The following is a 26,819-nucleotide window of genomic DNA, read 5'->3' as shown; positions in this document are numbered from 1 at the left end:
AGTCATCCAGAACTACATAGAAAGCATAGAAGCAAAACAGATAATCTAAATCCGAAGTCTAGCTCTACACCTACAACCATCATAATTCCTTAGACACAAAACAAGTACCAAAAAAGAGGCTATCAAAAAAAAAATAATCTACAGGTACTCAAATCTTATTAGTTGGTTTTTTTTTCCTGTTTATCAGTATGAGAAAAATTTCAAGAATTTCTTCACTGTAACATAGATGGTGCCTTGAAAGATTTGTAGGAATCTTGCACCAATCTGACCTGGTGCCACAAAATTACTATTTTGTCACAATTACTATTTCCCCAAATTGTCAAAGGTACTAGGTTCAGCAATAACAAGAAATCCAATTATAGAAAACTAATATATTATAAACAGTTTTATGGTAAGAAAAAGGAAAAAAGATGAGGAAAATATATTTATTCTATGAAGTCAAAGAGCAATGAATTCATGCCCTCCAAAAGGAGGGGGATATTAATTATGAAGACAATTTGAGTGCTAAGTCAACTTCAATTATAGCTTTCTAGTTTTAAAATCTTATGAGAAGGCTTTTTGCATAGGAATGTGGAGAAATGTGAATGTGAAGCTAAGGCACAAGGCAACAATAACAACTTTTTTTAAAAAAAAGGAAAATCTTGTTTTATAAATGATACAGGCTTTACTATCTGCCCTACTGCAACACAAATAAATACATGTTATAAAAAGTCTCAGTACCTTGGACATATGGTCCAAAAACATCTGATGAGATAAATGAATAAAGGTCTCTACCTACTTACCTCATCAAGCTGACAAATTTGCTTTGGTGCGTTTTTTGTTATTCTGCTTCTTGCTGCTGCTTCTGGTTTGCTTAGAAGTTCATCCTTATTTGCATTTGCTAAGGCCAGTATAATAAACAAAGTGTGATGGGGGTGATCCAGTGAAATTCTAGCGATAAGCTGTTGGAAAGGGAACAATAATTAGTGATCAAGGGGTAGACTGAACAAATTGAAACATAAGTTTATAACAAACCAAAAAATAATCTACAAATTCATGGATGGAGACTTCCACTTCATTAGGTAATGTCCCTTGGGGAGGAGGGGAGTGAAACCGCGATGCACTGCTCAAGGAAACATAAGGGGCAGAGGTACAGAAAAGGACCAATAGATCTAGTTTCCATCTTTATGGAGAAATTTAGATGGGGCTAACCATATTGTGTATTTTCTTATAATACATAGTTATAATGGGGTTCTAATACATACTCTGACCACAGTGAAAAAAATAGCTTCTAATGCAGGATAAAGAAAGCCATTTATTCTCTATCAAGGTGATGTGATAAGAAAGAAAATGCTTTTGGCTTCAAGCATTAAGCATTATTACATTATTCAGAACTTCATGAAATCCTAGGCCTCCCATCATCTTGGTTCCCATTCTAGCAGCCAGCTGGTACATGAGAGGCAGAAACTTGTATGAGGGAATCTTCACTCCATCTTTCTATATTGGAAAAAAATCAGAAATTGTTAATTAAAAAAAAAATCCTATGAACCTCCAACCCATAGATTATTCTAAAGCTACTCAAAACTGCTTTAAAATATTACATACATATATAACGTTACACACATGTAATATTTTATATTTAACATAATTTTCCATTGTGAGTAATAATAACTTAGTGATTAATAGTAGCTTGACTCTTCTCCCTTACTACTCATTCTATTCAAAGCCCTTTGACAGAGAGGGTCTAGGCAGATTGCTATAACATGCCTGGTGACTGTTATATCAGTGGTGATCCTAAAGTCATAAATTAAAATATATTAAGAATCATCAGAATTTTTGGCACCATTTGCACTGAAATTATATATTAAATAAGCATGGATCAAAGGAAGCCTACAGAAAAGGCAAGCAAATAACAGAATGAGGCTGTCATTTTTCTTTTATTTTCTAATAAAAATAAGCATGTTGTTATCAAAAGTTACAATAGAATAGGAATCTGGGTCGATCCTAAATCTGAATGTTCTTTTTTCCCATGAAAATTTTTCATTTCTTTAAGACCTTTTGATCTTAAAACAGATTTACAATGTACACATTTAAACTTAATAAGTGGAAATTTTCACTGAAAGCGAAGACTTTCAACAAAAACTTATACTGACTTCAACATGATTTTCAAGGATAATGACAACTGATTTTTCTATTCTAAATTTTTAAGGAAAATACATCTTCCAAGGCCACAGAGGGGAAGAAAAGTCCTCTTGTGGAGATGGGAGCATGGGTTGGGAAAACAGGGAAGAGGACATAGAATTCTCTCATCTTCACACAAAAATCACACCATTACCATAAACTACAAGCATGCGCAAGACAGTTTGTTACACTATTCAGAAAACAAATATAGACGTGGTCCCAACCTACCTTAGTCTTAGACTTTCCAGTCTTAAGGGCTAGAAAAGAAAATCTTACCTTCATCATGTTATTGACTCCAGAAACTGCAGAGTTTTCAAGCCAAAGGGAACAAAGTCGAAATATCCACATATCATGTTCTTCTCCACTTAGTAAACAGCTGATGTAGTTCTCAACTGCCTTACACAAGAAGCGTTTTCGATCCTCTCTCAATGCATGGATCGCACACTCATCCAGCTCTAGCTCTCTCTGAACTTTCACTGTATACCTAATATTGAAGAATTAAAGTAAAAACAATAAATCAACTACATTTACAAAATCTCAACTGGGCTAATATACTTATCAAGAAGGTCAGGGAGGTGGAAGAGACTTTAGGAATTACCTATTTCCCTCATTTTACAGACAAGAAAACTGAGGCCCAGAGAGAAGAGACTTGGTCCAGTCAAGTCACAAGGTAGTAAGTAGCAAAAGCACATTCAAGCCTAGTCATGTCGCCTCTGAGCTAGGGCTCTTACCATAACATCACTATTACAGTTACCTGAGTTTATGTCTTATCCTTTACTAAGTTCTAAGCTCTGTAAGGGCCAAGCTTCTGTCTTATCTACAACACTACACATTCCCTACTGACTAGCACAAAGTTCTATAGAGAACAGGCGCTGAATATAAATGTTTGCGGAATGAACATCTGAACTACAAAAATCATAAACAACAATCAATACAAATAGATCTCAAAATGTATTATTATGTGGATTGTTAATGTTGAAAACTCAACATCTTAAACACCTTACCACCCTGAATAACAGAAGCAAAAGAAGGTGGCCTGACCAAGCTATCTAGTTTTCTTAATTCTATATTTCTTCAACTAGATGTAGGGCATGAACGGGTGAGGGGATTTGGTTACATTAATGTAACTTATCTTTACTCTGCTTCTTTATATTTTTCACTCATAAAACAAATCATAGCTTACTAGAAACAGCACTCAGATTGCAAAATATATTTACAATATTAGAAATAAAATTCTCTAAACTAAAGAATAGTCATGATAACCCATCTCACCAAAACAAATTCAAGTACCAGAATGAGGATTATCATATTTCAGAGGTAAGAGGGCTACAGAAGTCATCTTGCCCAAACTCTTGACTTTACGAAAGAAAACTAGGGGAAATGCACTAAGAAGAAATGATCTGGCCAAGGTTCAAGTGACAGAGCTGAGACTTGAACCAGATCCTCTACCTTCAAATACAATGTTCTTTTCCAATATAGCACACTGCTTCTCAAAAACAAATAGTCATAAAGAAAGCAAATTCCTATCTTCCACAAACATACTGTGTTCCTCTTTATTCAATTATTACCTGTTTGTCTGGACTTTGTGTTCCCTAAGAAGGCCCACTTCCTGTTTAGCCTTATTCAGTAGAGCTTGTTTATTTTCAAATTCTGATGATTTCATATAGTTTTCAATTCTCTGATACTGAATATCTGAAAAACGTGCCAACGATAGGAAAGCCTTCATCTTTCCACTCCGAAGTTTATCACTGCACCCTCCATCAAAACTGCCAGCAACTTCCACTGCCTAAAAGAAACACCAATTAACATCCACAAATATGTATACAAATAATGATATATTTAGTAAAAAGAACCACTCAGTAAATCAAGGCTATTGGTATATTAGTTAAATGAACTTAACTCTGGGGAATATAGCACTTTTTATGTAGATCTGTAGAAGGCTAACAAAGCACTTTCTCCACAGAAACTCCATGAGGTAACTAGTATAAATATAATCTTTATTTTACAGGAAACTGAAGTTTAGAGAAATTAGGTGACTTCCTGCAGGTTACATAATAGGGTCCAAGATGGGTAAACTAGAGTTCCTAACTCCCAAGTCTATTACGCTTTCCCTCATACCAATCTATCTTCATACACAAATCACAGTATTTTCTGGTCTTTCTGGGGGCAAATATATAAGACACTTAATTTGCATGTGCAGAATTAGCAAAGTACTTATTAATTACAAGCTATGTAAAAACTAAATTTTGTGCAAATCCTAAAGAAAGGACATGTACCACAAAACGTACACAATTAAGTGTTACTGTAGGGCTGCTGATATTCTGCTTCAAAAATCTGCAAAGTGGGTTAGATGAAAAGAAAAGGCAGAAACTTGGATAGAGGCTAAAATTTTTAGGTCTCTAAACAGAGCAAGTTAGCTTTGGGTGAATGAGAGAGACTAGTATTACTTTCACACTCACGTACTGCTTTGTAGATAAATAATGGAAATGAGGGAAAAAAAAGCAGATGTACATTCTAAAGGCGTCAAACTCTCCCTGGATACCTTTGAAAACACTGTATTGGATTTAAACTAAAAACTAGAGCACTTGGGAAAATTAGGCTTTCTCATCAAAAACTATTTTAAAAACTCTTACCTTTTCTAGGTATGTCTGCATAATGACCGTGGGATTTTCTAGGCAAGTTTCTGCCAACCAGTTTCCACATACTCTCAAACATTCTGTGTATATCAGTTTCAGACCTGGGTCATTCTATACAATGGAAGGAAATTTTTAGAAAATGGAGCCAATTATCATATGTACTCAAAAGGGTATACTAAAATAATGGGCTTACAAAATTACTCTCCTTCACCACCACAAGTAATATGACAAAAAAATGCCATCCTAGTTAAGGATTCCTAATGCAGTACAACTCAATAAACATTTATTAGGCACCTATTCCATCAAGCACTGTGGAGAATATACATGAATAAAGCATAGTTCCTACCAACAAAGAATTTATAATCTAGTAGGAGAAACAAAACATGCACAAACAATACCAACTAGAATTTGGCAAGTAGACAGGAGAGCCACAAAATGATATGATGGTTGACAAGGAAGATAAATTGTTTTTTGGCTGAGGGAATCAAGGAAATCTTCAAGAGTCAGGTGGCACCTGAGTTAAGCTTTAAAGGGCGGGAAGGAGTTCAAACTGATCAACATGAGAGGAGGACAGAAGGCAGTACCAAGTCAGGAGACAGTGGAAAAAAAAGGCACAGAAGTGGAAAAAGAGGAGGACAAGATTAGAGAATGGGAAATAAACTACTTTATCTGCAATGTAAAGTACGTGAATAAGAGTAATGTAAGATCAAACAGAAGGCCTACTCAAGATTAGAAAAGTAGAAAGAAATTCTCCCCAGCAACTACTCCACAAAGTCCTAGAATATTCACAAGAAATTCAGGAAAAAAAAAACATAGAGAGTCATCTTTCAGTCCAGGTTAGCACAGGGAGACACACAGAGCCTAGCCAGGAATGGCTTTCTGGAGCATCCCAACATGGACTGAACAAGACCCTACCATGCATGAGGACAAGAAGAAACCAAGTACCAGCTGGCATCTGTCACTCCCCACCCACAGCAAAGTCACAGATACAACATAGACCAGTGGATGCCAGTCCAAGGCAAAGAGTAGTCTCAGGACCCGGTCTGTGCACTGAGATAAACAGGGTCAAAAATGGACTACAGGGGCAGCTAGGTGGCGCAGTGGATAGAACACCAGCCCTGGATTCAGGAGGACCTGAGTTCAAATCTGGCCTCAGACACATAATACTTACTAGCTGTGTGACCCTGGGCAAGTCACTTAACCCTACTGCCTAGCCAAAAAAAAAAAAAAAGAAACCTCAGCATGAAGTAATTTGGGGCAGCTAGGTGGCACAGTGGATACAGCACCGGCCCTGAAGTCAGGAGGACCTGAGTTCAAATCCAATCTCAGACCAAATACTTGACACGTACTAGCTGTGTGACCTTGGGTAAGTCACTTAACCCCAACTGCCTCACTAAAAAAAAAAATGGACTATAGCTCTGTGGCTCTGACTCCAGCAGGCAGAGCAGGGTCTCAAAGCTAGCCCTCAAAAAAAAAAAAAAAGACAAGAAAAAAAAGCTAGCCCTCAACTTAGTCTGAAGTCCACCTCAGAATGATAAGGGCAAGAATCCCAGCCCCAGAGGGAGCCTGCAGCTCTGTCATGCTGAGTCTGCAGCTCTGTCATGCTAAACCTGCAGCTTTCCAAATGGCTGACAGTATTTGGGTCCAGAAGCAGTCTGGAGTTGCAAACAGAAAAACATCAACAGTTGTGTTGCTCAACCCCAAACCCAGATCAGGAACTTGCAGAATTCAAACCAGGAAGTCATTTCACTTTGGATCACATCACTTTAGGAGCAACGAAAAGTCTGAAGTATCTTTGAGATCCTAGAATGATACTCCAATTCAATACCCCAAGAAAGCAACAGAAAGACCCAAAAGGACCCAAAATGGACCAAAGAATAGACATTACTTCTAGAAATGCAGAGAACCTGGTCCTAATACAATGTCAAAGAGGAGAATAAACAAGCAAAAAAGAATTCTTCCATAAACAGCTATTATGGTGACTGGGGTTCTCAAGACACAAACCCAAAAGGGAATGGCTCCAAAACATCTACAAACAGAACTTCAAAGAAAAACAAAGCTGGAGCACAAGTTCAACTAGAATTCCTGGAAGAGCTGAAGTAAGAGTTTTTTAAAAAGAGTTAAAAAAAATTTTTAACATATGGAATGAGAACATCGGAGAAAAAATGGAAAACCATTGAGAGCTATGGAAGAAAGAAGTGAATAGAGAATTAATAGTTCAAGACAAGAAGTTCAAAACCTCACCGATACAACAGAGTACTTGAAAATTATAATGGGGGTAGCTTCAATTATAAAGTGAAATGAATAGAGCTCCGGCCTTGGAGTCAGGAGGACCCAAGTTCAAATCTGGCCTCAGACACATGACACTTACTAGCTGTGTGACCCGGAGTAAGTCGCTTAATCTCATTGCCTAGTCAAAAAAAAAAAGGGGGGGGGGGAGCTAAGTGGTGTAGTGGATAGAGCACCGGCTTTGAAGTCAGGAGGACCTGAGTTCAAATCCGGCCTCAGATCGAATGCTTGATACTTACTAGCTGTGTGACCCTAGGCAAGTCACTTAACCCCAATTGCCTAAAAAAAAAAAAAAATTTATAATGAACCAAACACAAGATAACTACTCCATGAGATAACAAGAAATATTAAAACAAAGTCAAAAGGCTGAAAAAAGAAAAAACAGAAGGAAGTATTAGGTACCTCATAGTTAAACAGCTGACCTAGAAAACAGATGAAAGAAGAGTGAATTTAAGAATCACTGGACTACCTGAAAGCCATGACCAAAAACAAAGGAGATTAGACATTATATTTCCAAAAAAAAAAAAAGTCATAAAGGAAAATTTCCCAGAGTTCTTAGAACCAGAACCAGAAGGTAAAGCAAAGATAGAAAGAATCCACAGGTCAACTCCTGAAAGAAACCCCAAAATGTAAACTCCCAGGAACATCATATTCAATATCTACAGCTTCCAAAATCTAGGAGAAAAAAAATACTGCAAGGACCCAGAAAAAAAGAATTCAAGGACCAAGGTGCTCTAGTCAGAATTACAGAAGATTTGGCAGCCACTATTACAAAAGAACAGAGAGTTTGGAATAGGATACTCCAGAAGGTAAAGGACATAGTCTTACCAATCAAAATTAACTTGCCCAGTAAAACTGGGTATAATCCTACAAAGGAAAAAAAATAAACTTTTAATGAAACAGAAGACTTCCAAGCATCCTTGAAGAAAAGATGAGAGCTGAATGGAAACTTAAAGATACAAACAAATGAGGCAAGAGAAACATAAAAATAAAAATATGAGCAGACACTTAGAAGAGACAAAACAAGAATGAACTGTTTACATTCTAATATGGGGAGATAAAAAGTGTGTCACTTCGGAATGTTATCTTCAGGAATCACAGGAGTCTGATAATACTGAGGGGCTTTTTCAATGTAAAAAATCCAGTTTTCAAACTCCTAACAGTCAATAAAAAAGGAGCAAACCTGTGAAAAATTTTCATCTAGCTTCTTGATCATTTGTTTTAGAATACTTAGGGCAAGACTCTGTTCCTTTTTAGCCCAGAATACTTGAGCTTCCTCCAGCTGCCATTCAGAGATTCCACATCTGGCTGAAGTATACTGTTTGATTTGAAAGATTGCCCTTTCAGGAAGCTGAAACAACAACAGCGACATCTGAATATAAATTTTACTGTTACCTTTTTCTCTCCTATTAACACTGCCTCCCTTTAACATCACCAGTTTTATGACTATTAAAAGGACAAGCCTATGAGTTGCTTGAAGTATTCTAAGTTTTTATTACCTGTGTGTTTCTGGCAGTCCGGGCCAATATAGACAGTTCTACAAGGTGCTTGGTGAGGATATCCTTAATACCTTCCCTTTGTGAAGTCTCAGTTTCTTCTTCCATTAGGGTCTGTAGAATGACTGTACGCAAAGCCATGATAGGCTCCTGAAAACCAAAATCACTGTCCTTGAGAAGCTGGGACTGTTTCCACCACTTTCCACACACTTCAGTGAGTTCTCTATCAGTGATGGATCTGAAAGCACAGAGTTTTATACTTTGGGATATACTTGGGATAAATCCCAAAACCTCTGAGAAAGGGAACTTTCAAAGATTCACCAGTTGAGAAAGTGTATTTCCACCCCACCCCATTTTCTTCAGGTGAGAAGTAGGCTCCACCTACTGTAAGCACTTTTTTTAAAATTCACTAGTCCCAAAACAATTTTGTACAATTGTACAATGTTCAATTGCAACTTTAATATTTTATCTTTACAAGAATGTACTACATTGAACAATTTTAACCCTTCACGTATCTTCCTCCTCTTCCACCGACCCATGACATTAAAAATTATGTCTGTGTCCCAGGTCTGACACTCACTCCAGCTCTTACCTTGCAACCTCCAAAGCTTCTCAGCAGTCCATTTTTACCAACCCTATCCACAAGTTAATATAAAAAAAACCAAACTCATTCACCAGACAAACAGCACAATATAGTACGAGAAGCACTGTGTCTGGTTTCTAGTCCTAGTATCACCACGCATCAGCTACCTGACTTCATGTCTTCTTATCTCTAATAACAGCTCACATTCACAGAATATTTTGAATTTTGCAAAGTACTCTATTACAGTATTTTGTAGCTGGACTCTGGTCCAATCTCCTCATTTTACAGGTGAACAGAGAGGTTAAGTTATTCAAGGCTAAATAGTAAGAGGTAGAAATGGAACTATTATTACCTAGGTACCCTGAGAATGAATATAGTAATTTTCCCATTATACTATGCAAGATACTCCTTGCCTTTCTCAAGGGGTTGTTATGAAGATTAACTAACATAATATATATAAAAGTATACTGTAAACTAAAATGTCTTATAGATTTAAAATATTATTTTCAAAGGATGCTAAACAGAAAAGGTGTTGGAGTAGGAGGGGGTCACATGAAATTTTCTTCTCAATTAGAGCTGTTTTGAAAAAAAATATATAGGATTATAGTTCTAGAAGTTAAAAATAATCTCAGATACGACCTATTCCAATCTCTTATTTTCACAGTCGAGGAAACTGAGGCCCAGTGAGGCTATATGAATTACCCAAGGTCACATAGTAGTAAGTAAATGAAACTTAATCCACATGATTAATTGAGGTTAAAACATGAATTTTACGTGGAAAAATATAATCAAATAATATGCAATATCAATCTGGAAAATATCCTGGAGCGTCTGGTTATCTGATTAAAGAAGTGGTATAAACCTGTGTGTAGTTTATATTTGTTCAAAATCACTGACAGAAGTAGGATATTATGAGGTTTATTATACTTGGAAAGTTTAAAAACAAATAAATTAATCACAGACATACCTGGAGAAAAGCTGTCCTATATTTTCCAATTCTCCAATAGCTTGTAATCTGCTAAGAGTAGGGTAGAGTGAATATACAGATTCAAGGTTGCCTTTGCATAATTCTTCCACCTCTTTCACTCTAGAGACAAGAGAAAGAGAAATTTAAGAATAAAGAAGGTGGATTAGGTAACCAAAATTCAAACTGACTCTTAAAGATCTGCTATAACAGCCTTTGAGCATGCCTAGATGAACTATCACTGCAATAAAATCATAACATTATATGTGTTGAGACAATTAATTAATACTGGGAATAAAGAAAAATTATACACAATGAAGACATACAAATACATTTATGATAAAGTATATGCAGTTAAACTGTAGCTTTTTACTCTGCTTAATTTTTAGTCATTTCAACCATCTGCATTTTTACAGTTACCTAGAATTCTAAGCTGTAGCTCATTAACTCTTTGTTGTTGTTCAGTCATTCAGTTGTGTCCAATTCTATGTGACCCAAAGGCCTCTGTCCATGGAATTTTCTTGGCAAAGATACTGGAATGGCTTGCCATTTCCTTCTCCACTGTTTTTCCCCAACAGATGAGGAACTGAGGCAAATAGGGATTAAGTGACTTGCCCAGGGTCACACCGCTAGTAAGTGTCTGAGGCTGAATTTGAACTCAGACCCAGATGACTCCAGGCCAGGTACTCTTCTCTACTGCAGCACCTAACATTAACTATTAACTCATTAATTCCAACAACTGTCTCATTGCTTTGTATTGGCCAATCCTCCATTTCTGAAATAAGTTCCCTTCATAAAATTTTCACAGAATCCCTCACTTCCTTCAAGCCAAATTTCAGGTGCTATTTTCCATGTGAATACTTCCCTGAACTGCACAAATGCTAGTTCTCTCCCTTTCTAACTGGCATTTAACTACTTTGTGATTATTTGTGTGTATACACACACACACACACACACACACATAGTCTCCTGTGATAGAAAATATAGTCCTTATGATGAGGGACTGTTTCATAGTTCATATTTGTATTCCCAGTGCCTAGGAGAATATCTGGAACGTAGTAGAAGCTTCGTAAATTGTTGACTGATCAGCAGATTAGAGCACCATATACAGATACACACACACACACACACACACACACATATATACACTAATGTGTATTTTTTTTAAAAAGCATTTTCTTTCTTCCATACCTGGCATATTTGAGGGTCTCATAGAATGCAGAGAATTCTTTGTCTCTTAAAGACTGCAGGGCATTGTACAATGACTCATGGTAGCCAGGTCCTTCTGTTCCTTTTCTTTGAGATCATTGAATGATAAAACCACAAATTTAATTTTAAAATAGGCATTCCTGCTATCTTCATCAGTAACTTAGAGACAAAATAATATGTTTTTTAAATCTTTTGAGATGAGCTGAGATCAATTGTCCTACATTTTTCATCTAATTTCTAGAAATTTTGGTAAAGAGTACCAGGATGAATTGTGTTGGATTATTCAAGCAGAAAAAAAGTCATAACCTCAGCACTTTGGGCATTATGACTTTGTCATGGAATATTTTGAAAATTAAACATTAATAATCTTTGTCTGCTAGATCTAGGTCTGGAAGGGATGTTAGAGGTCATCTAATCCAACACATTAAGACATAATTAATGAACAACATTAATTAAGATGCTCAGATTCTTAAAATCTAGCCATGGGCTCAGATTCTTATAATCTAGCCAATAGCTCACTAATGTTCAGACTCCTTAAGAGTCTGCCCAATATCACAGATGTTCTAATAAACCTTGTCTTTAGATGAAAGAAGGCTTGGGTTGAATTCCTCAAGGTTTAGGGATTTAGGAGTTAGGGGTGCTGTGACCCCAAAATCACAACACGCAGGTTCTGCCTAAAAGAATTCATCTTAATGGAAATAAGATGGACCTTATATACAGAAAGACTATGGGAGGGATCTAGGAGTGGTCAAGTAGTCTATGAGGTAATAGACCTCCAGGGACCTGGAGGAAGTGGTTAAGGGAGAAAGGAGCCTAGATAGGATTAAGGGTGGGAAGTGGCCTGGGGCCATAGGGTAAGACAATAGAGGGCTAAACTAGATCAAGGGTAACAGAATTGGGAGATTGGGTGCAGCCACAATGAAAGGCCAGTTGATGGGATTGTCCAGGAAAGTGGAAAAGTCCAGGGTTTTTCCTTTCTGGGGTCCAGATCCCATCCTCATCACCATCATAACCAACTCAACCCCAAGGCTTCCTTCCATCCATCCATCCATTTATCTATCTATCTATCTATTTGTCTGTCTCTTTCAAACTACCCTAGTAATATCATTCTTTTCTTTAAATTAATTCATTAATTTTTAGTTTTCAACATTCACTTTCATAAGATTTTGAGTTCTAAATACTTTTTGTACATGTGGGTCCTTTCCCCATCTTTATGATTTCTTTGGGATATAGACCTAGAAGTAGTAGATAATAACATTCTTAATAGTTACAAAAAACATGTTCTCATATATGAAGTAAATAAACATTTTAATCTTATTAAATCCCTTACAATTAGTCACTCAGGTTTACCTTATTATGTTTCTCTTGATTTTTATAAGTCAAATTTTCTGTTCAATTTTGTTCTTTTCCTCAAAAATACCTGAAAGTCCTTTAGCTCATTAAATATCCATTTCTTCCTTACAGGATTATACTCAGATTTGACAGGTAAGTTATTCTTGATTGAAAACTTCAGCTCCTTTGCTCTTCAGAATATTCCACGACCTTTGGTCTTTTAATGTGGAAGATGCTAAATCTTGTGTTATCTTCATCATAGCTCTACAGTATTGAAGTTGTCTCTTTTTAGTTGCTTGTCACATTTTGTCTTTGACCAGAGGCCTTTTAAACTTAGCTGTAATGTTCCTGTGAGTTTTCATTTGGGCAGCTCTTTCAGGCAGTGATCAATGGATTTTTTCAATTTCTATTTTACCTTCTAGTTCTACAATTTCAGGGCAATTTTCCTTAATAATTTCTTGAAGTACAGTACCTAGACTCTTTTTTTTTGGTCATAATTTCCAGGTAGTCCAACAATTCTTACATTATCTCTCCTAGAAGTTATTTTTTCAGCAAGTTTTTGGATTTCTTTTTCCAACTGCTTGACTTTCTTTTCACAATTTTCTTGCATTACTCTTATTTCTCTTCCCAATTTTTCCTCAACCTCTTTTATTTGATTTTTAAAGTCTTTTTTTAAGCTCTTCCAGGAACTCTTTTTTGGAGTTTGTGACCATCTGACATTTTTCTTCGAAGCTTTACAAGAAGCTGTTTTGTATTCTTCTGATTTTGAACCTTGATCTTCTCTATCACCATAGTAGCTTTCTATGGTTGGGCTCTTTCTCTGTTGTTTACTCTTTTTTAAAAGACCCTATTTCTTGGCTCTTAACTTTATGTTAGAGTTGGACTCTGCTCCCAGGGTATGGAGAATATCTCAGATTTTTCTTGCTGTTGTTTTCTGAAGTTTATTCGGGGGTATTTTGACTTCTTGGTTCTTCCAAAGTTCTGTAATCCAAAGCCAGATGTGGTTTCTGGCTCCGTGCATTCATGCCTTGGTCTATAAATGACCTCAAGCACTCCTCTTTGCCCCTGAGCTATGAACTGCTGCCACCACAAACATTCTTACTTCCAGTTGTCCCTCAGGCAGCTGTAAGCATCAGCTCACCCCTCTGCCCCAGAACTGAAACCAAGGACTCTACTCTTCCGCAAATGACTACAACCAGCAGGGACCCTACCTCTCTGCAACTATACTTGCTGGCATGTGCTCACTCCTGGCTAGCAGCCACAGCCCAAGAACCTGTGTGGTTAGTCAGCATGAACCCTGCTTCCAGCACCAGGTGAAGGCACCCCGCCCTCCCCCATTAGCTCCCAACACCCACATTGTCTATGCAGTGAAAGCTCCAGGAGCCAAGGCTGCCTCCTACATAGCTGCCACCGGGGCTTGCTATTTGTTGACTCAGCAGTATTTACTCTGAGGTGTCTAGACTTCAATTGGGCTAGAACGCCATATAGGGAGGTCAGATTTTTCTAATATCCTCCCAAGTTGTCTTAGGCTTGATGACTGCTTTACCCAACTTTTGATTATTTCTGCCACTCTAAAATTTATTTTGAGGCATTATTTTAAGGTATTTATGGGGAAATGTGGGAAAACCAGGTAGTTTCCTGACTTATGCCACCATCTTCCCAAAATTCCCTCAGTTTGTTAGATTCTTAACATACTTTTGTGTATGTCCAGGTATGCTAGCATCTTACAGCTTTTAAGAAATAGAAATTCCTTGCTATACCTTTAAGAGAGTATGACATTAATGTCTCACATGTATCTGGGGATGGCAAGGAAGAAGAGAATGTCTTTTTTTTTTTTTACCTGTAAGAAGGGCAATAGTCCCACTGCATGTTCCTCCATGCTGCTTGGTAGCAAAGCTCCTGCTGCTCAGCGCACCACTCTGAGTGTGCATGATCCAACCCTTTTAAGTAAGTGGAAAGAGTGTGGCAGAGACCAAAATTCTGCAAGGCCTGATCAAGAATGAAAATTAACATAAAGCATAAACAAAGATTTTAAGTAAGACTTCTTTACTAAGTCCAATGCTTTATCTTGAAGTGGAGCTGACACTCAGTCTTCTGAGGATATGCTAGTAAAGGATAAACTCTGGCAGGTAGATCCTACCCTAAGCCAAAGAAGCTTTGAGTTCAATCCTAAACATAAACTAGGTATTTGTCACCTGAGGACAAGGTCACTAAATCTGGGAAAAGCTCATCACCAAAAAGTTGGTCACCACTATAGCCAACTCACTAATACTTTGCTGAGGTATAAAGAGAGTGAAATCTGCATCAGTGAAAAGAGTATCCACATTGATGAAATCAAGGATCTTTTGGAGTACTGAAGAAACCAAACTATGAGTATTAAAAATATAAAAATATTGACTGTTTTCATATAATACATGTTATTATTCCCAAATTAAATATCTTTTAATATGCTTTACAATGAAAATATATGCTGAAAGTCCTCAACTTATGAAAAGGACATGATCTAAAAGTTTGTATTATGAGTTGAACGTTTGGCCTTCAGAATGTATTCTCTCATAAAAACAATTTTAGTGGCACACAGGTCAGATCAAACTCTTTAAACGCCTCATAGTTTCTTCCATTTCTGAACATGCAAGATCTCAAAAAACTTCAATTATTTTCTTTTTTACAATATAAGAGAGATTTCTGAAGTAAAATGGTAGGCAGATTACTCTTCTGTACTGTAGTTTTTAATCTACTAAAGTAAATTAATAAAATTAGTGGTGAAAATAGGATTTCAGGAGTATCATTCATCAAGATTCCAGCACCCACAGAATAGGAATTTTGATTCAAAGTCATGGACTATCTATATTGTACTCTAACTCAAAGGTTCAAATATTAGACAAAGTTCTGATTTCTGCTCAAAGTTTAGATTTGCTTTAGCATATTAGCCAGTGACAGAAATGTTGGAGAAAACCACTCTAAGACATCACTTAATGTAACAATAATAAATAATTGCAATTCTCACCACCAATCACAATACAAAATACCTCCTTAATTTAAGTTTATGTCTCTAAACATCCTACTTAAACATTAAAGCAAGAGTAGGACAACGTATGGTGAATACTCTGTGAAAGAAGAAGAAATGTACCTCTATTATTCCTGCCTGGCGTGTAGCTGGGGAAAGAGCTGTCTCAAGGTCATAGGTCACGAGTGCTTTCGCCCACATTGCTTCATGTTCATATGTTCTTATCCTGTGACAGAAAAAGAAAGTTTTGAGTTTTCAAATGCCTACTGGTTCTTTACAGTTTCACAGAAGAGATATAAAATATGATCATTTACCAAAGAAATGAGGGAGTTATACCATTAGATAGAAAGGAATTAATTTTTAAAGCATACGAAGTAACTTGCCTAACAAGGGGTTGTAACATTTTCCCTCCACCACAGCCATAAAGACTATCAGGTTCTCCAATACTTCTATAAATTTCCATAAGAAGATCCTAAAATATCAGAATAACAAAAGAGAATGAGAGAAAAGAAATACAATTTTATGAATTTTAGTGTTGTCTTTGAAATTATACAATAAAAAAAGGAAAAAAAAAACTATAAAATAATGAGGAAGGTACAACCTCCTCCCCCCCTTCCCAAATCTGTAGTTTTATATTTTACAAATAAAGTGAATAAAATTATATTTAAGTATGTATTCCATAAAGTCATAGGTAGTAGAAATGTGGTATATTTCTGCTCAGTCTTGGGAGTCAAAGAACTACCTCCTACCTGAGGCCCAGCCCAGATAAATATATGCATATATCCAGGCCTTACTAGCCACAGTGATTCAGAAAGACTCTCTGCTAAGGTGAAGTAGTTGAGTGGCAATGGGGTAGACAGAGAGCTTCCCTAGCAGTCAAGAAGACACAGCTCACGTCTCACCTCTAAAACCTACTGGCTATGTCACCTTGGGCAAATCATTTCAACTTCTGGAGCACTCCAGGTAACTCTCTAAGACTGAAAGTTGCAGAGCAGATGCTGATCTACACTGGCAGAGAGAGTTTCCTCACCAGGTATTCCCTAAGCCATTAAATCAAACGTTTATTCTCTCCCCTTGCCCCCTAAATCTATTAAGCTGATGAGTGAGGGCTTCTGTTCTGCACTAGTGGAAATAGTATGCACCCTTATGAAATCATAGGTCCTAGAAGTACTGAAGCAAGTTACATTAATTTCAAAGACACATTATTTTTAGAAAGATAACAACAAAATGTTTCACAATCGTTAGAAAGTTATTTGACTAAATGAGAATTGTTATGAAATAGTATCTGTAAGTGGGTACTACTAATATGCTTGAAATAGCTTAAAAACAATTTTAACTTTAAGTTCAAAGGGTCACCTTAAATCCTATTTCAATTATTAAGTCTTATTTCATTTGGCAAATGTATGACTGAAAAAAAAAAGGGATGATTTCAAAATGATTTTGAGGAATACTGAATGGACACCTCACTCTATTGGGATCCATTTAATGTCAAGAAATTTCTAGGAAAACCTCCAGAACATCAAGTGAACCTACCAGGGATATTTATAAGAGGACAGGCAGGTATGGTTGTAAACTGCCATCACTGAAGGCAATACTCATATTGATCAGATTACAGGTCTACCAAAGTAATACAGATATTGTCATTTAAAAAAAAAATTCAAAGCCAAATTTCTTCCCAGTCACTAATTATGTGAAAGTTCTCATTAGGAGAATTTGAATTAATCAATCTGTATTGTATTTGCTTACTATGCCACTATGCCAATGTAAAAAAACTCCCTCTTGCTTTATTTTTAATTTGCAAATTCTGATATATTTAAAAGCCTGTACTCGGGTTAAATACAGTAAAAATTTTGGTTTTCAAATAACATTATGTACATACAAATAGATGTATATATTTATTTATATGCTCCTAACCTCAATAATCACTATTAAACAATTATTATTAATGTCCAAAAGGAGGCAGTCTATTTTACCTGTAAACTTATTCCAGTTTCTTCTTTACTTTTCTCACTCAAACTAGAAATAGTTGTACACGGACTTCCATCTTCAAATGTTAGACTTCTGCTTGCTGAGAAAGTAGTTCTATAAAAGAGATGACCCAATTTGAACTGTTGGACACTGTGTCTAGTGGAAAACTAACACAAACCCTTGATTGTCCTCAAAATTAGATTACTAAAGCAGGCACTAACTGTCCAAATTTGCCATGTAATTTTGCTAAAATTAGCCAAAATTTAACCCAAATATATCAAATGCAGGCATGTCTAAAGGCCTTTATATTTATCATAGAACTCAATTATTTCTTATTTTGAAGAAAGACAATTCAGTACTTTGAGTTTATATATGTTTTCACTACATGTAGATTAATACTAAATATATACTTAGAAAGATAAATATATTTCTATTTATATAAATATAAATATAAATAACTAAATATATACTTAGAAAGCAATGACAAACTTTTAAGAAAGCAAAGTGAAAAGCAGTGGATTTGGAGCCAGACAACCTGGGTTCAAATTCTATCTTTGCGACTTACCTAGGACTTTACTACTGAGGAAGAAACAACCTCCCTGGAGCTTAGATTCCTCAGGTCTAACAGGAGGGGGTTGGATTAGATAACCTCTGAGATCATTTCCATCTCTAAATATATCTTCTTTGTTGTTTACTTGTTTTTCAGTCATATCCAATGACTTTGTGGACCCATTAAGGGTTTTCTTGGCAAAGATACTGAAGTGTTTTGCTATTTCCTTGTCTAATTCATTTTACAGATGAGGAAATGGAGGCAAATAAGGTTAAGTGACTTGCCCAGGGTCACATAGCTAGTATGGGTCCAAGTCCGGATTTGAATTTAGGTCTTCTGACTCCAGGTCCAGTGCTTTATTAACTGCACCCCCTAGGTGACCCAAAAATATTATGTATCTTCTTCTGACCCTCAAACTGGGAAAGAACCACTTTTTTATTTACTATGTATTATAAGAGCCACATAATTGCTCTAAGGATGCTTATATACTAAAAATGACTATATCAACTCCAAATCTGGTCCATCACGCACCATAGTTATATAAATGATAGTTTTAGTCATATCCTGTCTGAAGGATTGTCTAAGACTTGAAAATAAATAATTTGTAAAAGGACATAAAATAACTATTGTTAGGTATCAGAATCCAGGCAACTGATTTTCCAGAGTACAAAAGCCTTACTATGTTTATATAATAGTGGCTGTCTTAAGCAAAAATAATTTGCAACCATGATGTGGAAAAGACTGCTAACTTCACCATTTTATCTTCTCTTTCAATGGGAATTGTTTTGTGGGAAGGGACCGAAAATCAATCCTACAAAGTGCCATAGAAAATGCATTCCCTCAAACTAAAGTTGATTAAAGAAATCAAATTAAGATGACACAAAGATCACAGAGATAGTGAAAATGATAGTATACTTTTTCCAGTGATTTGAACTATTTACCTTCTCAGCTCCATTTAAAAAAATTGATCCATTATCAAACTCAACTCAACAAATACTTATTAAATGAGTTCTATGTGCATGGCATAGGCTAGGTGCTGTAGATACAATAATGGCCCTGCCTTCAAGCAGTTTCAAGATTACTTAATAAATACACATACACAAATTTAAGATAATTTAGGGAAAAAACTCATACTAACAACTAAAAGTATCACAAAAAGCTTTTCCTAAGAAGTGGCTTCTTGTTGAATCTTAGGAAGCAGAGGTGATGAGTGAGTGCATTCCAGGCATGACAGATAGACTGTGCAATTGCACAGATATGACATAGAATGCTAAGTTAAAGTAATGGGTTAATATGGCCTGAACAGTGTAGCAATACATTAATAATTGACATTAAAATTGCACTTTAAGATTTTGTAGGAGCTATTATCTCATCTGATCTTGACAATAAATCTGTGAGATAAATATCAAAGATATTAACATTTCAATTTTACAGATGGGGAAAATGAGATATTAATGTTAAATGACTTGCCCAGGGTCATATCACTGGTAAGTACCTGAGGCAAGCTTTGAACTGAGGTCTTTTAATTCCAAAGTTTGGCATTCTGTTCACTATATCATGCTGCTTTCATGAAATAAGTCAAGTAATACAGGTCGGAGTTTGATTGCAAAAAGCTTTAAAGGTAAGCTGAGGAGCTTTAAAGATCTTATTTCAGCAGCTGTGTGGAGAAAGGAAAGACTGGAAGCAAGGAAACTAATTAAAAGGATGTTGCAATAATTTAACCAAGAGGTGATAAAGGACTAATGGTGATCACAATCAAAATCAGTAAAGTAATGAGAGTAATTCCACAAGCACACAAAGTAATCTCTTTCATTATTTAATCATTACACCTCACACTGATAGAAGGCAGAAAGTAACTGCATTTCTCTCTCCAATTTGTTTAGTTATTTGAACATAAACCGAGATAATGAACTGTAACAATAACCTTTGTTAATTTCTTATCTATCAAGAAAAACTTATCATTGGTAAGTTAAATGTTTGGTGATAAACTTAACTGAAAATAAAGACTTGATCATTCATTCATTTAAAAAATATTTACTGAGCCTCATCATTGGGCCAGGCACATTAAAGGATACAAAGAGCTTATCCACCCTCCTCAAGCAGTTTATAATCAATTAGGATTCTTAGTATTCTTAATTGGTAAAGTAGGAGTTTATTACCAAGTACACATAGTTCTTTCAATTACAGCAGAACTCTTCTATACTTCAAATAGCATTCCCCACTTCCCTTTGTATAAGGTCTATGTCTAAACTGTCTTCTTTTTAAAAGCCCCTCTTCCCAACTCCAGCAAGTTTATCTTACCATAAAGATGATTTAAATCTTTCAAGTCATTACCTTTTCTGCTGATCATCCAATTTTTTCCTGTCTGCATAGATTTCTGCATACAGTAATGCTGTGAAGTGAGCTGCACAAGACTGAGCTACCATGGCAACCTCCAAATAATTCAACTCCAGCCAGAAAGCATCATCAAAAACTGTCCCTGAGGAGGGTCTGATAAAAAATTAAGTGAGTCAGAATCCATTTCTTAAAATTTAATTTAAAAGTTCTTGCATAATACTACAATGACAGATATACATCAAATAGTGAGCTTAGCTAGAAAGTCAAGCTATCCTGCTACTTTGTTGGTAGACTAAAGACAAATAATTTTACAAAAATACATTGATATAACTAATCAGCATATTTAAAAATATTTAATATCTAAAGTCTCATCTAGCTCTAACATTCTTTGCTTCCAAAACCTTGCATAAATAAGCTACTGTTATAAAATGAAAAAGAATCTTCAAAAGACTTTAAATCAACATATTTATGCAGCTACATTTCATTATACAAAAACTTATTGGTGTCGGTTCTATGTCTTTGAATATCTTTAACAGAAAGAATCTAAAATCAGTTTAGTACTAATGAAAATTTTGCTCTTTCCCTGTTTCCTGAGAGATTCTGGGACATTAACTGTATAAACTGTTTAATCTAGAAACACATAACACTTTAAGGCTTACAGCTGCTTTTGTAAAAAGGTGGAATTAAAAAATGAATTAAAGGAAATAATCAAAATATGAAGAACAAACATGGTGATTGGAGAAAGGGGGAGAAAGGGTAGAGAAGGAATCTAGCCCTTTAATATGCTCACAATTAAACATAGAGCTATGTTTCTAAATCAGCACAGAGCTATGTTTCTAAAACTTTCAAGTCTGCAAATCACTTCTGAAGCCTTCAGACTCCTCCTACTCCAAAATCTTCACCTAGCATTGTTACTAATAAAACAACAAATACATTAGTATAAAACTGATTTTGTCAGAGTAAGATCATACAATCCTACACTGTGAAGGAATCACACAACACCTAACATAACGTACAACCAAACCATGAAATAAGAATTTCCTCTACAATGTCATATCACAGGACAACAGGTGTAAACAATATTACATTATAAAAAAGGACGCCAGGCTATACCACTCAAAGAAGCCATGTGTCAGCAGAGTTCTTCAGCAACTCTCCCAGAAATTAAAAACACAGAGGAAGGCCAATGGGGAGGTACGGAGAATCACACAAACCAAGTTTTAGGAGTAGACTGAAACCTGACAAATAACCTAGTCCAATTTTCTCATTTTCCTGAAGATGGTCAAGCACACAGATGTGAAGTAGAGATCAGAACGGCATGTTTAGGCTTCTCCCACTATACTATCCTGCCTCCTTTATTGAAGCTGTACAACAAAAGATATCTCTGAAAAGAATGAAACATATTGATCTGTTTCCATAGGTCACTTGGGGATATATGAATTGAGGAGCAAATTCAGTGACAAGATCAGTACAGTGGTAACAATGTGATATAGTTACAAGAACAAGACTTATCAATACAAAGCCAAGCAGAGATTAAGAGATTATCTTTAATCTTATAAGAGAAGGTAGGCCTTTTGGCTAACAGAAGAACTATTCATAAAGTCCTAATTCCAGCTCTGCTACTTCATACCTGTGTGATCCTGGACAAGCAACAATCTCTTTGGGCCTTAGTTTCTACATCTAAATGATCGGAAGTTGGACGAGGTGATCTCTAAAGTCCCTCAGACCAGCTCTAATTCTAAAAAGGTTCAGGTGTGCAACCACAAGTTGATAAATGGAACATATAAAGAACATAAAAAGTCAGGGTTTAATGAGTTCTGGTAGCCCTGGGCATTGTTTCATTTAGTTTCTGGCTACCATAACTTCCCCAAGAACTATAGCAACCTATTTGGCTTCACGAGCTATTGCAAGTTACTGCATGTGGCAGCTGTAGGCACCTAATACCTCAGTTATCTTAAGTTAGCAACTCATATTAACACGGTAAAATGATAAAAGCTTTTTCCATCTTTTATGATTCCACCTTCAAAATCCAAAAAGGCCCTGATGCTGCATTCATTACCTTCTTTGTCTTCTCATATAGTCCACAACAGAAAGCATTGTTCGCCTGGATTTTTTATCCAAAGATCCTCGAAATAGAAATTCTGATTCTAAGTTAAAAAAGATATAAAATTTGGCAGAAATGAACCTTCTTCTGACCCATCAAAACAAAGAGCACTACCCAGAAATTTAAAGTTTATCTATGACACACATGAATTTTCATATATAACTTTTTAATCATTTCCTCTAAAAATAGGGTAAAAATGGCTAAGGAATAAAGGGTTACAGAATTCTTTTCTAAACAACAGAAGTCTAATCACAAAACAGTAAATAATCCATATTAAGTATATAGTACAAGTGAAGCTACCTAATGTTTGAAATGTTATACTATGGCAGATATCTCTGTATAGCCATATCAAAGACATAAAACTATTAAACTGAATCATAAAATGATAAAAAAAATTCCCAGGTTATCAATGAAGTTATTAATGATCAAACAAATGAAGACTGTATAAAAATGTATAAAATGTTTTAATCCATATATTATTTTAATACATCAAAAGCATAAAGATGTTTATAAACATTAATACTAAGCTCTTGCTTACATTCATATTGGTTATACATGCTTTGGGCCACATAAGCAATTTTTAACCCTAGAGTAGATTTCCCCTGCCATCTCGCACTTCTATGATTCATGTCTACCTTGTGATTACCTGAGGTGTATTTAGGGAACACAAAGTAATTTCTAAATTAATTTAAGAAAAACTTAAGAAAAAATATAAAAAACATATATAAAATATATAATATATAATAAAATATAATATACAATATAAAAAACTTTAAAAAAATATAAAAAAGAAATCCTGTTCCCTCCAAACCCCAACAACTTTCATTATTAAATCAAATGAAAATAAAATACTTGTAGTTTTGATCTTTTAGAGCAAATGTTCTATATTATCCGTGACATTGCTTCCTCTTCATTAGTATGGATAATTAAGGGTTCTCTTTACATAAATGCAAGTCTAGTTCTATTTAACAATATTTACATTTCAGAAGCTTTTAATACCTGAATCTAAAGTTGCAGGAGTTGTGGATCGGCTGGATTGTGAAGAATATCTGGAACAGTTAGTAAAAAATCCCTGGATATGCACAGATAGGAGATTTCGCCAGGACTCATTTGTATCATGGAGCAAAATATCATGCATCAAATATGGAAGCACATACTGACAAAAGCTGGGTTTCACCTAGAATACACAAATACATCCAGTCAAAGGTTTAGGCAAAAATAACATGTTAAATTTCACATTTCCATTCCTTTCTACAGGCTTATTACACTTTAAAAAAAATGACAAATGTTAGTGGCACCGGTGCAGTATACCTATGTCAAACAAATTGGTGAACTTAAAATCTCTAAGATTTACCTAAACTATAGTATCCTGATTACAGTTAATATTTAAGAAACAAATAAGTACCTAGTCACACAATAAATGTTGCTTATTAATAAGTGAATATGTAGTCTTCCAAGAAACATACTCTTCCTCTGGAATACTAAGAAAATGAAGTATAGCACAAAAAGGGAAATGTGAAATTGTCAATTTTGCATATTTACAACAGTTATCCAGAGAGCCATGATATCAAAACATTAAAAATATGTGTTTTTAATAGTTTACCTAATTTTTAAAAATATGCAAACCAGAGATTATCAAGACTGGTTACTTACAATGTATATCAAACTTTATATGATATGTATGATATGAACAGCATGGAATTAAACTAGTAGGAATGAATATGACATCAAACTAAAACTAGAGAAAAATATATGTCTTTTATAGGGAATTAAGAAGTAGGAAGAGAATAATGATACATAAGTAAGATATGTTACATATGCCAAAAGGATGAGGATGCTCATCAGTAACATTATCTTCAAGTATGAAGATTTGTATAACATTTGTGGAAGGTTATGACTACCACAGAGAATCAAGATTTATGCAAAATAAAGAAAATTTTTTTTAAAGTAAAAGACGGAAGAGATTAAGCCAAACAGAATCTTGGAAGTGATATGTATTCTTCTTACTTCACACAGTGGCTTGAGTAATAGAAGAATTTCACTTTTTATGCCCCCACTGTTCAAAAGTGTACAAGTCAATGTCTTGATCCAACTATCGTGGCTTTCTTCCTGAGGAATCCACAAATTTGGATCATCCAAGCTTTCCAAAGGCTTTTCTTTGTCAATTCTAGGAATTTCTAGAAACTAAAAAGAAAAAGTCCAAGTCATATGAAAGTAATAATGAGGTGTCCTATCTTTTCTCACAGGTCCCACGAGCTGCTCAGTCTCCTCTCCTTCACAGGGTTTTTCTGAGGATGAAAAGAGACAATGTATGTGAAAGTAATATTACACAAGAATTCTGCCTTTGCCAAGGGCCTTAAAAAGACCGACTAAAATACAAAACACAATGGCAAAAGCAAAGTATTCATGGTAATGGTGGGTTCTAAAATTAAATTATCAACTGTAAATGATTTCTTAAGTGCCTGAGGTGTGGAGGTGGGGCAGTGAGAAAATGAGGAAAGCATGAAGGAGCAACAGAATTATCAAAAAGAATACACCTCCTTACCTTCCTTAACTAAGGCAAGGGCTTAAGGATAAAGAAATTTTAAAAATTATACAATCAATATATTAGCTTTTCTTTTAGTAAAAGAACATTGTGATAAGTTGATTGGATGATTATTTATCAAGATGCTATAGAGAAAACTCATGCCTCATGTAGAGATCTAACAAGATGATTTCTAAGGTTCTTCCCAATTTTAAAATTCTATGACTGTAGGTTAAATCTTTCTGGAAAGAGGTATCTGCCAGTTTACCAGAGAAGCCTAAAAAAGAGAACCTAACGTGACTGAGGAGTAAGAGAATCACCAAACAGAATTAAGATGACTGACCCCCTACTCGTCTAGTGAAAATAACATACAAACCAATTTATGAAGATGGGAAACAGAGGAATTGCCTATCCTTAGAGCCATAAACAGCCCTTGTGCTTTTTTTTTTCCCCAAATGTGCTAAGTAAAGTGCACAATTTTAATTCTATTCTTGACTTAAATGTTAGTGGAAAAAGATAAATTCTTTCAAGGGAATTGCATCTCATACTTCTCTATCTCCTATGACACCCAGTCTAGCACTAGGCATACAGAAGGTATTCAGTAATTACTGAGCAAGTATTAAACATACCTTTTTCTTAGATGTTCTGAAAGGTTGTAGGTATACAAGCATGGGGTCAGTTGTTTTCTTATAAACCTCCCAGAACTCATGTCCAGTCTTTGTGGCTAAAATATTTTTCAAACATGCAACAGCAGCTGATCGAACCTTAACACTGAAAAATATACACATTTGAACCAGTACCTTTTACATATTTCACAAAGGCACTTTTGATAAATATTAACAAATAATCAACAAATTCCTTAGAAAGCATGAAAATGAGTTCAGAAATATATATGGAAGAATTTAATATATATTAAGAAATTTAATATGATCATTTAATGCAATGATGAAATTATAACCAAAGGATTCAACATGATCCTTCAACTTTAAAGGAAGAATACACACCCATAGAGTCCAGTGAAATTTAAGGTACTACAATTAAAAATTTATTAGACAAACTCTCTCCTTCCTTCCTTTGACCTTGAAAAGTAGTCTTTACCTCTCATATGTACTTATGTTCTATTTTGTGTTATATTTATCCCTAGATATATCATATCTTTTCCTGGCCTCTCCTAGATCATAAGCTGATCTCATGGATACTTTCTTTTCTCTCTCTTTTTTTTCCCCTTTTCTTTTTTTTGTGTGAGGCAACTGGGGTTAAGTGTCACAACTACTGTCTACGAAGCCAAATTTGAACTCAGGTCCTCCTGACTCAGGGCCAGTGCTCTATCCACTGCGCCACCTAGCTGTCCCTCTCTTCCTCTTTTTTTAAACACTCTTTTCCTGTCCCTTCCTACCTATCTGATCTTTTTAATCTGCTATGCTAGATCTTCATCCACGTAACTAATTTGTGAGTCTATACCAAGACTCTATCCTGGGCCACCTTCTCTTTTCTCTCTATGCTCTCTCACTAGTGATCTCATTATGTCTCATGACTTTAATTAGTATCGGTATGAAGTTCTATATATCCATCCCTACTGTCTCCTGAGCTTCAGTCCAACATCACCAACCGACTATTAGACATTTCAAACTGATGTCCCATAGACATTTCATACTCAATA

At 35.4% G+C, this 26,819-nt stretch overlaps 1 protein-coding gene and 1 long non-coding RNA gene across 9 annotated transcripts in view; one reads left to right on the top strand and one right to left on the bottom strand.

Moving 5' to 3' along the window:
- ATM (ATM serine/threonine kinase) overlaps nt 1-26,819 on the bottom strand; it is a 123,277-nt gene that overhangs the window by 22,873 nt on the left and 73,585 nt on the right. For 5 of the 7 annotated variants that reach the window (XM_027849493.1, XM_027849492.1, XM_027849491.1 and 2 more), the window contains 18 exons: nt 25,789-25,930; nt 24,643-24,819; nt 23,635-23,812; nt 22,591-22,678; nt 20,529-20,684; nt 17,650-17,758; nt 16,060-16,148; nt 15,800-15,902; nt 14,510-14,658; nt 11,320-11,424; nt 10,132-10,251; nt 8,585-8,819; nt 8,269-8,436; nt 4,794-4,907; nt 3,729-3,946; nt 2,437-2,644; nt 1,363-1,476; nt 783-941 (listed from right to left, as the gene is read on the bottom strand). In XM_027849493.1, coding sequence (XP_027705294.1) covers nt 783-941; nt 1,363-1,476; nt 2,437-2,644; nt 3,729-3,946; nt 4,794-4,907; nt 8,269-8,436; nt 8,585-8,819; nt 10,132-10,251; nt 11,320-11,424; nt 14,510-14,658; nt 15,800-15,902; nt 16,060-16,148; nt 17,650-17,758; nt 20,529-20,684; nt 22,591-22,678; nt 23,635-23,812; nt 24,643-24,819; nt 25,789-25,930 — 2,632 coding nt within the window. Of the gene's footprint in view, nt 1-782; nt 942-1,362; nt 1,477-2,436; nt 2,645-3,728; nt 3,947-4,793; nt 4,908-8,268; nt 8,437-8,584; nt 8,820-10,131; nt 10,252-11,319; nt 11,425-14,509; nt 14,659-15,799; nt 15,903-16,059; nt 16,149-17,649; nt 17,759-20,528; nt 20,685-22,590; nt 22,679-23,634; nt 23,813-24,642; nt 24,820-25,788; nt 25,931-26,819 lie in introns of those variants that run through there. The other 2 variants (XM_027849494.1, XM_027849498.1) reach the window with 2 other exon arrangements.
- The window catches only part of LOC114033876, a 39,680-nt gene that overhangs the window by 7,787 nt on the left and 5,074 nt on the right, over nt 1-26,819 (top strand). The window contains exons 2-3 of one of the 2 annotated variants that reach the window (XR_003568047.1): nt 20,568-20,699; nt 24,882-24,944. This is a non-coding gene — a long non-coding RNA (uncharacterized LOC114033876). Of the gene's footprint in view, nt 1-20,567; nt 20,700-24,881; nt 25,045-26,819 lie in introns of both variants that reach the window. The other variant, XR_003568046.1, reaches the window with a different exon arrangement.

Source organism: Vombatus ursinus, unplaced genomic scaffold (genome assembly GCF_900497805.2).
Source record: "Vombatus ursinus unplaced genomic scaffold, bare-nosed wombat genome assembly UNPS02007612.1, whole genome shotgun sequence".
Lineage (NCBI taxonomy): Eukaryota > Metazoa > Chordata > Mammalia > Diprotodontia > Vombatidae > Vombatus > Vombatus ursinus.
Note: the sequence above shows the minus strand (reverse complement) of the source record. Positions and strands in the feature narration are given on the sequence as shown.